Source organism: Cardiocondyla obscurior, linkage group LG05, assembly GCF_019399895.1.
Source record: "Cardiocondyla obscurior isolate alpha-2009 linkage group LG05, Cobs3.1, whole genome shotgun sequence".
Lineage (NCBI taxonomy): Eukaryota > Metazoa > Arthropoda > Insecta > Hymenoptera > Formicidae > Cardiocondyla > Cardiocondyla obscurior.
This window is the reverse complement of record NC_091868.1, coordinates 9,807,438-9,816,961: the sequence shown is the minus strand read 5'-3', so window position 1 is coordinate 9,816,961 and position 9,524 is coordinate 9,807,438. Positions and strand designations below refer to the sequence as shown.

The window sequence follows — 9,524 nt, the reverse complement described above, 5'->3', positions numbered from 1 at the left end:
GGTTACATGCATTATCATTGCCCAGCCAGAAAATAGCCACGCTCCCCGCTGGGTCACTCATCCAGTTTGGATGCTTATCCGGTATATTGAAAGGTTCCGAAATGAGCGCAATCCCCCCGCCACACTCAGCGAGTGTGTGGAGCAGTAGGTCTTGCGCTCTCCTCGCATGGTTAGTGTTAATTTGAATTAAAGTTGTACTAGCCATTAAGTTCCTATTCCGTGTGCATGGCCTCCTCCTGGCCACTAATCTCTGGTGCAAGTTTTGGTGCTTCCGGTACCTCCTGTGTTTCTACTTCCATCACTTCCTTGGAGAGCTGTGGTGGATTTCCATCGTCTTGTCTATTAGTATTCGAAGCTGGTTGTGTTCGAGGTTGTCTTCTATTTGTCTTGGCATTACATGCTGGTCCTCCCATTTTGTGCCTGAATGGTTTCTTCAGTTCTTCACAAATCAGACATTTAGGTAGGTTCTTACAGGTTACTGCAGTGTGGTTAGTTTCCCCACATCTGAAGCAACTGTTTGAACGGTCTATAGGACTGTTACAGTTTTCACGGACATGTCCCTTTTGTAGACACCGGAAACATTGTAATGGTCTTGCAGGTAGAGCTTCTATTCTTGCGGAGACCCATCCTATTTGTATTCTCTTCTTCTCGATTAGTTGGTTAGCAACGGCTACCGGGCACTTAAGTACTGTCGTGTAAAGTCCGTTGTATGATCTCCTAATTTCACCTAATTTAAGGTCCTCCTGCCTGCAAGTTTCAAAACTTGTAAGTACTGCATTAATGACATCATCCTTACGTGTATAATCATCCAGATCCCTGATTCGTATATCCGCGGTTTTCTGTGGACACGCTATCCTAACCTGTTGCACACTTGCAAGTGCCGTAGAAAGTTCTTTTGCAAGAACTTTTGCCTTCTCGTTATGATTGTCTCCCTTGATCTCATAAATGATGGAGCCTGTAATACCTCTCTTGGGTCGCAGGCTATCGATTCCAAGTTTCTTTAAGTCTATCCTGTCTTTGGCCATTTTCAGGATCTCCTGGTATTGACCATTTTCGCAAGTGATCGATACGGCCGCCGAATTAGGTGTTTTGCGCTTGGTCGTCTTGGGTTTAGGCTGCTCCGGTGCTTTCTTGCCACTCGTTGTCCTACTTCCTTGTCCGACTGTCTTATTACTGTTTTTTGTTTTTCTTCCAGCTACTGTTGCCCATGTCTCCACGCCAGGGCTTTCCTTGCTTGTGCCTGCTATAGCAGTTGCCGATCTAGGGTGTTCTGATGCTGTCACCGGTTTGCTCTTAGAGCTTTCTTTGTCCGTACCTGTAGTTGCCTGGCTTGATCTAGGCTGATTCCTGGTTCGTGGCTCCCCGCTGGATTTTCCTGTGCACCACGAATGGAAGAGTTCATCTAAATATTTAAAATGAACAGATGAGATTGCGTTGGTGGAAATCTCACTAGCTTCCCTGTCTTCATTGTATCGTAAAGTGCCACCTGCTTTGTTCGTTGGTTTTTTAAAAGTTGTTTTAGTAGAAACTACCTCGCTGGTTACCACTTTAGAGGTACCGGAAATTGGACCTGTGGTAGTCTTATATGGTATAGGGTCTTCCCGCCTCTTTTTGGATTGAGGAGGCTGCGTAGGTGAGATCTGTGCGATTGTCTCCCGCAAAGTATTTACTTCTTGTTTAAGGTTTTTATTTCTTCTTGTGCCTTGTGCAATTCATTAAGGAGACTCATGGTCTCTTGTCCTGTCGAACCGTCCGTGTTAAGTCTTGTCAGCATAGTGGTGACATTTGCTCGTGTTCTGCATGCGATTTCTCTCAGGGCCTTAGAGTATTCGCCCTTAAGACCTTTGGAAACCCCGGAAACTCGAAGTACCACTGCCATGTCCCGTAGGACTGTGCTGGCAAGGTCCCGAGATGGTGCATTCCGATTATCGTCCAGGAAATCTTCTTCGAGCTTATCTGCTCTTTGTTGCGAACGTGCTGAGATGGGGTGATTTGCATTGAGTATGCGACTCTCCTCCTCTTCCATAGCAGCTGCTCTTTCAAGTGCTGAGGTTGCATCATTTCTTTGTTCCGCAGTTCTCTTTCTGCCGATGATAACTCTCTTCCTTTTGCCGAGTGGCATATTCATGCGTTCGTCATCTCCTTCGATGGACCCTCCGTAATCCGAGCCGAGGTCTCCAGTACCTCCTGAGAGATAGCTGGAAGCTGGCGAGGTTGTTCTTTGTGAGGGTGTTCCCCTCTCTGATAAGTTCTCTCCCATGCTACGAGATAACAGGCTCCTGCCCGTATCTTTGCTCTTAGCTGTCTTCTTTGACGAACTGGTCTTCGCAGACACATTATCATCTACCCCCTGCGCTGCAGGAGGTAGATTGCCCGTCGTTGGATAACGACAAGGGAACCGGGACGCTACCCTCCCCTGCCGACTACTGGGTGTCCGAACACCCTGTAGCTGTAAGTTTTCTTCTTTCTCATTGTCCATATTCATAGTTGTTGAATTGGTTTGTGTAAGGTGTCCTTCCCTAGACTGGTTGGAGCCCAATCCTTTCGAGTCCAGTCTACCCGTGTTCCGCAGAAGAAGAGCCCGAGCTGCAAATATTTTCCAGTGGCCTCTTCTTAATTTCTTCAGGTGATGTCCTCCTGTGTCCAGCGATGTTATCCTGTCCTTCCTTGCGGGGTCCTCTTCTGTGCGCTCTTAGCAGAAAGCAACATGCTTTCTGTGCCCCCTCACCACGACAAGGTGGCGCACCTCGAGGGAACCTAACCTAACCTAACCTAACCTAACCTAACCTAACCTAACCTAACCTAACCTAACCTAACCTAACCTAACCTAACCTAACCTAAGCCTAACCTAACCTGGCCTGGCCTGGCCTGAGCCTGGCCTGGCCTGGCCTGGCCTGGCCTGGCCTGGCCTGGCCTGGCCTGGCCTGGCCTGGCCCTGGCCTGAGCTGGCCTGGCCTGGCCTAAGCCTGGCCTGGCCTGGCCTGGCCTGAGCCTGGCCTGGCCTGGCCTGACCTGGCCTGACCTGGCCTGGCCTGACCAACCTGACACAACCTAACCTAACCTAACCTAACTAACCCTAACCTAACCTAACCTAACCTAACCTGAACAAGTTAGGTTAGATTGGAGACAGGTTAGAACCAGGTAGAGTTAGAGTGGGAACCAAGACCAGTTAGGTTAGAGTTGAACAAGTTAGAATTTTTTTTTTTTTTTTTTTTTGGCGGACCAAAATTTTTCCGCCAAAAGGCTAAAAATTTTCGTTTTTGCCGCCGGCCAAAGGCCGGCGCGAAAATTTACCGACCGTCATTGCAGATTCCTGTTTTACCGACATAAATCGGTCGGTAAAACAGGTTTTCAATTTTATACGGGTCGGTAAAACAGATTTTAAAAAAAAAAAAATTTTTTTTTTAGCGGACAAAATTTCTCGCGCCAAAAGGCTAAAATTTTAGTTTTTGCCGCCGGCGAAGGCCGGCTGAAATACACCGACCGTCGGTAATGCAGATTTCTGTTTACCGACATAGCAACGGTCGGTAAAACAGGTTTTTCAATTTTATACGGGTCGGTAAAACAGATTTAAAAAAAAAAAATTTTTTTTTTTTGGCGGACCAAAATTTCTCGCGCCAAAAGGCTAAAAATTTTCGTTTTTGCCGCCGGCCGAAAGCCGGCGCGAAAATTTTTTACCGACCGTCGGTAATGCAGATTCCTGTTTTACCGACATAGTATCGGTCGGTAAAACAGGTTTTTCAATTTTATACGGGTCGGTAAAACAGATTTAAAAATTTTTTTTGGCAAATAAAATTTCTCGCGCCAAAACGCTAAAAATTTTCGTTTTGCCGGCCGAAAACCGGCGCGAAAATTTTTACCGACCGTCGGTAATGCAGATTCCTGTTTACCGACATAGCAACGGTCGGTAAAACAGGTTTTCAATTTTATACGGGTCGGTAAAACAGATTTAAAAAAAAAAAAAAAAAAATTTTTTTGGCGGACAAAATTTCTCGCGCCAAAAGGCTAAAATTTTCGTTTTGCCGCCGGCCGAGGCCGGCGCTAAAATTTTACCGACCGTCGGTAATGCAGATTTCTGTTTTACCGACATAGTATCAGTCGGTAAAACAGGTTTTTAATTTTATACGGGTCGGTAAAACAGATTTAAAAAAAAAAAAAAAAATCTGCGCAAATAGAAAGATGGGGGAATCAGTAAAAACATTTTTGTTAATAAAATTTTGTTCATCTCTCCCCTACGCCTTTGAGGGCAAAAACCAAAAAAAAAAAAAATCTGCGCGGGTAGAAGATGGAATCAGTGAAACATTTTTGTTAATAATTTTGTTCATCTCTCCCCCTGCGCGCACGAGCCAAAAACCAAAAAAAAAAAAAATCTGCGCAGGTAGAAAGATGGGGAATCAGTAGAACATTTTTGTTAATAAAATTTTGTTCTATCTCTCCCCTGCGCTGAAAGCAAAAACCAAAAAAAAAAAATCTGCGCAGGTAGAAAGATGGAATCAGTAAAACATTTTTGTTAATAAAATTTTGTTCTATCTCTCCCCCCTGCGCTTTCTGAACAAAAACCAAAAAAAAAAAAAAATCTGCGCAGGTAGAAAGATGGAATCAGTAGAAACATTTTTGTTAATAAAATTTTTGTTCTCCCCACTGCGCTACAGACAAAAACCAAAAAAAAAAAAAAAATCTGCGCAGGTAGAAAGATGGGGAATCAGTAGAAACATTTTTGTTAATAAAATTTTGTTCTATCTCTCCCCTGCCTGGCAAAAACCAAAAAAAAAAATCTGCGCAGGTAGAAAGATGGGGAATCAGTAGAAACATTTTTGTTAATAAAATTTTGTTCTATCTCTCCCCTGCGCACGAAGACAAAAACCAAAAAAAAAATCTGCGCAGGTAGAAAGATGGAATCAGTAGAAACATTTTTTGTTAATAAAATTTTGTTCTATCTCTCTTCCCTGCACTTTTAACAAAATTAAAAAAAAAAAATCTGCGCAGGTAGAAAGATGGGAGATCAGTAGAAACATTTTTTGTTAATAAAATTTTGTTCTATCTCTCCCCCCTGCGCACTGGCTAAAACCAAAAAAAAAAAAGAAAAAATCTAGGTAGAAAGATGGGGATCAGTAGAAACATTTTTGTTAATAAAATTTTGTTCTATCTCTCCCCCTGCATACTACAGGAAAACAAAAACCAAAAAAAAAAAAAAAAAAATCTGGGTAGAAAGATGGGGGAATCAAAAAACATTTTTGTTAATAAAATTTTGTTCTATCTCTCCCCCTGCGCCTTACGGGCAAAAACCAAAAAAAAAAAAAATCTGCGCAGTAGAAAGATGGGGAAATCAATAGAAACATTTTTGTTAATAAAATTTTGTTCTATCTTTTTCCCCCTTGCCTTGCCCCTGAGAAAAACCAAAAAAAAAAATTTTAATATCTCGGTCCAGGCGTCAGGGGTCTGATCCAGCTTGTTTTGAAGGGCTTGAAAGCCCGCGTCGAACAAAAAAGCGCAATAGCCTAGCCTTTCTGGTTCGCGAGATATTTCACATTTCCGAAAAAAAATTTGATCGTTAATATCTCGGTCCACAGGCGTCGTAGGGGTCTGATCGAAAGCTCGTTTTGAAGGTTGAAAGCCCGCGTCGAACAAAAAAGCGCAATAGCCTAGCTCTTCTGGTTCGCGAGATATTTCACATTTTCCGAAAAACTTTGATCGTTAATATCTCGGTCCACAGGCGTCGTAGGGGTCTGATCGAAGCTCGTTTGAAGAACTTGAAAGCCCGCGTCGAACAAAAAAAAGCGCAATAGCCTAGCTCTTCTGGTTCGCGAGATATTTCACATTTTCCGAAAAACTTTGATCGTTAATATCTCGGTCCACAGGCGTCGTAGGGGTCTGACCGAAAGCTCGTTTTGAAGGGCTTGAAAGCCCGCGTCGAACGAAAGAAAGCGCAATAGCCTAGCTCTTCTGGTTCGCGAGATATTTCACATTTTCCGAAAAACTTTGATCGTTAATATCTCGGTCCACGGCGTCGTAGGGTCTGATCAGCTCGTTTTGAAGGGCTTGAAAGCCCGCGTCGAACAAAAAAAAGCGCAATAGCCTAGCCCTTCTGGTTCGCGAGATATTTCACATTTTCCGAAAAACTTTGATCGTTAATATCTCGGTCCACAGGCGTCGTAGGGGTCTGATCGAAAGCTCGTTTTGAAGGGCTTGAAAGCCCGCGTCGAACAAAGCGCAATAGCCTAGCCCTTCTGGTTCGCGAGATATTTCACATTTTCCGAAAAACTTTGATCGTTAATATCTCGGTCCACAAGCGTCGTAGGGGTCTGATCGAAAGCTCGTTTTGAAGGGCTTGAAAGCCCGCGTCGAACAAAAAAAAGCGCAATAGCCTAGCCCTTCTGGTTCGCGAGATATTTCACATTTTTCGAAAAACTTTGATCGTTAATATCTCGGTCCACAGGCGTCGTAGGGGTCTGATCGAAAGCTCGTTTTGAAGGGCTTGAAAGCCCGCGTCGAACAAAAAAAAGCGCAATAGCCTAGCCCTTCTGGTTCGCGAGATATTTCACATTTTTCGAAAAACTTTGATCGTTAATATCTCGGTCCACAGGCGTCGTAGGGGTCTGATCGAAAGCTCGTTTTAAAGGGCTTGAAAGCCCGCGTCGAACGAAAGAAAGCGCAATAGCCTAGCTCTTCTGGTTCGCGAGATATTTCACATTTTCCGAAAAACTTTGATCGTTAATATCTCGGTCCACAGGCGTCGTAGGGTCTGATCGAGCTCGTTTTGAAGGGCTTGAAAGCCCGCGTCGAACAAAAAAAGCGCAATAGCCTAGCCCTTCTGGTTCGCGAGATATTTCACATTTTCCGAAAAACTTTGATCGTTAATATCTCGGTCCACAGGCGTCGTAGGGGTCTGATCGAAAGCTCGTTTTGAAGGGCTTGAAAGCCCGCGTCGAACAAAAAAAAGCGCAATAGCCTAGCCCTTCTGGTTCGCGAGATATTTCACATTTTCCGAAAAACTTTGATCGTTAATATCTCGGTCCACAGGCGTCGTAGGGGTCTGATCGAAAGCTCGTTTCGAAGGGCTTGAAAGCCCGCGTCGAACAAAAAAAAGCGCAATAGCCTAGCCCTTCTGGTTCGCGAGATATTTCATTTTCCGAAAAACTTTGATCGTTAATATCTCGGTCCACAGGCGTCGTAGGGGTCTGATCGAAAGCTCGTTTCGAAGGGCTTGAAAGCCCGCGTCGAACAAAAAAAAGCGCAATAGTATAGCCTTTCTGGTTCGCGAGATATTTCACATTTTCCGAAAAACTTTGATCGTTAATATCTCGGTCCACAGGCGTCGTAGGGTCTGATCGAAAGCTCGTTTTGAAGGGCTTGAAAGCCCGCGTCGAACAAAAAAGCGCAATAGCCTAGCCCTTCTGGTTCGCGAGATATTTTACATTTCCGAAAAACTTTGATCGTTAATATCTCGGTCCACAGGCGTCGTAGGGTCTGATCAGCTCGTTTCGAAGGGCTTGAAAGCCCGCGTCGAACAAAAAAGCGCAATAGCCTAGCCCTTTTGGTTCGCGATATTTCATTTTCCGAAATACTTTGATCGTTAATATCTCGGTCCACAGGCGTCGTAGGGGTCTGATCGAAAGCTCGTTTTGAAGGGCTTGAAAGCCCGCGTCGAACAAAAAAGCGCAATAGCCTAGCCTTCTGGTTCGCGAGATATTTCACATTTTCCGAAAAACTTTGATCGTTAATATCTCGGTCCACAGGCGTCGTAGGGGTCTGATCGATAGCTCGTTTTGAAGGGCTTGAAAGCCCGCGTCGAACAAAAAAAAGCGCAATAGCCTAGCCCTTCTGGTTCGCGAGATATTTCACATTTTCCGAAAAACTTTGATTGTTAATATCTCGGTCCACAGGCGTCGTAGGGGTCTGATCGACTCGTTTTGAAGGGCTTGAAAGCCCGCGTCGAACAAAAAAGCGCAATAGCCTAGCCCTTCTGGTTCGCGAGATATTTCACATTTTCCGAAAACTTTGATCGTTAATATCGGTCCACAGGCGTCGTAGGGGTCTGATCGAAAGCTCGTTTTGAAGGGCTTGAAAGCCCGCGTCGAACAAAAAAGCGCAATAGCTAGCCCTTCTGGTTCGCGAGATATTTCACATTTTCGAAAAACTTTGATCGTTAATATCTCGGTCCAGGGCGTCGTAGAGTCTGATCGAAAGCTCGTTTTGAAGGGCTTGAAAGCCCGCGTCGAACAAAAAAGCGCAATAGCCCTTCTGGTTCGCGAGATATTTCACATTTTCCGAAAACTTTGATCGTTAATATCTCGGTCCACAGGCGTCGTAGGGGTCTGATCGAAAGCTCGTTTTGAAGGGCTTGAAAACCCGCGTCGAACAAAAAAGCGCAATAGCCTAGCTTTTCTGGTTCACGAGATATTTAACATTTTCTAAAAGGGTGTAGTCAGTTCGTGCCACCTCCTCGATTACTATAGGCACCTGATACTTTTAAAATTTGTATCAGGTGCATATTAACTGATCAAAGTTTTCGGAAAATGTTAAATATTTCGCGACTTAAAAGAGCGAGGCTATTTTGCACGTCAATTTACAACAATTTAATGCTATTTATTAAGTATATTTACAATATTTTATTAATCGAATCGTTTCATGAATGTCAGTACTAATCCTGTGTTCCTATTGGTTCAAATTAATCGAATGACATTTTACACTTTTATTTTGCGTTATTTATAAATTTTTGTACTAAATTATATTTTGCACGTCAATTTGCAACAATTTAATGCTATTTATTAATTATTTTTACAATATTTTATTAATCGAATCGTTTCATGAATGTCAGTATTCATGCTGTGTTCCTATTGGTTAAAAATAATCGAGTGACATTTTGCACGTGTTTTTGGCGTTATTTATAAGTTTTTATACTAAATCGTATTTTGCATGATAGTTTACAACAATTTAATGCTATTTATTAATTATTTTTACAATATTCTATTAATCGAATCGTTTCATGAATGTCAGTACTAATGCTGTGTTCCTATTGGTTGAAAATAATCGAGTGACATTTTGCACGTGTTTTTGGCGTTATTTATAAGTTTTTATACTAAATCGTATTTTGCTAGTTAGTTTACAACAATTTAATGCTCATTATTAATTATTTTTACAATATTTTATTAATTGAATCGTTTCATGAATGTCAGTACTAATGCTGTGTTCCTATTGGTTGAAAATAATGGAGTGACATTTTGCACGTGTTTTTGGCGTTATTTATAAGTTTTTATACTAAATCGTATTTTGCAAGTTAGTTTACAACAATTTAATGCTATTTATTAGTTATTTTTACAATATTTTATTAATCGAATCGTTTCATGAATGTCAGTACTAATGCTGTGTTCCTATTGGTTGAAAATAATCGAGTGACATTTTGCACGTGTTTTTGGCGTTATTTATAAGTTTTTATACTAAATCGTATTTTGCTAGTTAGTTTACAACAATTTAATGCTATTTATTAATTATTTTTACATTATTTTATTAATCGAGTCGTTTCA

General features: G+C 42.4%; 1 protein-coding gene across 1 annotated transcript; it reads right to left on the bottom strand.

The window, feature by feature from the left end:
• Window positions 1–212: 212 nt before the first annotated feature.
• Window positions 213–2,485, bottom strand: LOC139102826 (uncharacterized). Its single transcript, XM_070656970.1, has 2 exons — window positions 1,703–2,485; window positions 213–1,640 (listed from the first exon to the last, which is right to left on the bottom strand). The coding sequence occupies exons 1-2, from the start codon at window positions 2,483–2,485 to the stop codon at window positions 213–215; spliced, it is 2,211 nt and encodes a 736-aa protein (XP_070513071.1).
• Between the last annotated feature and the right edge of the window lie 7,039 nt (window positions 2,486–9,524).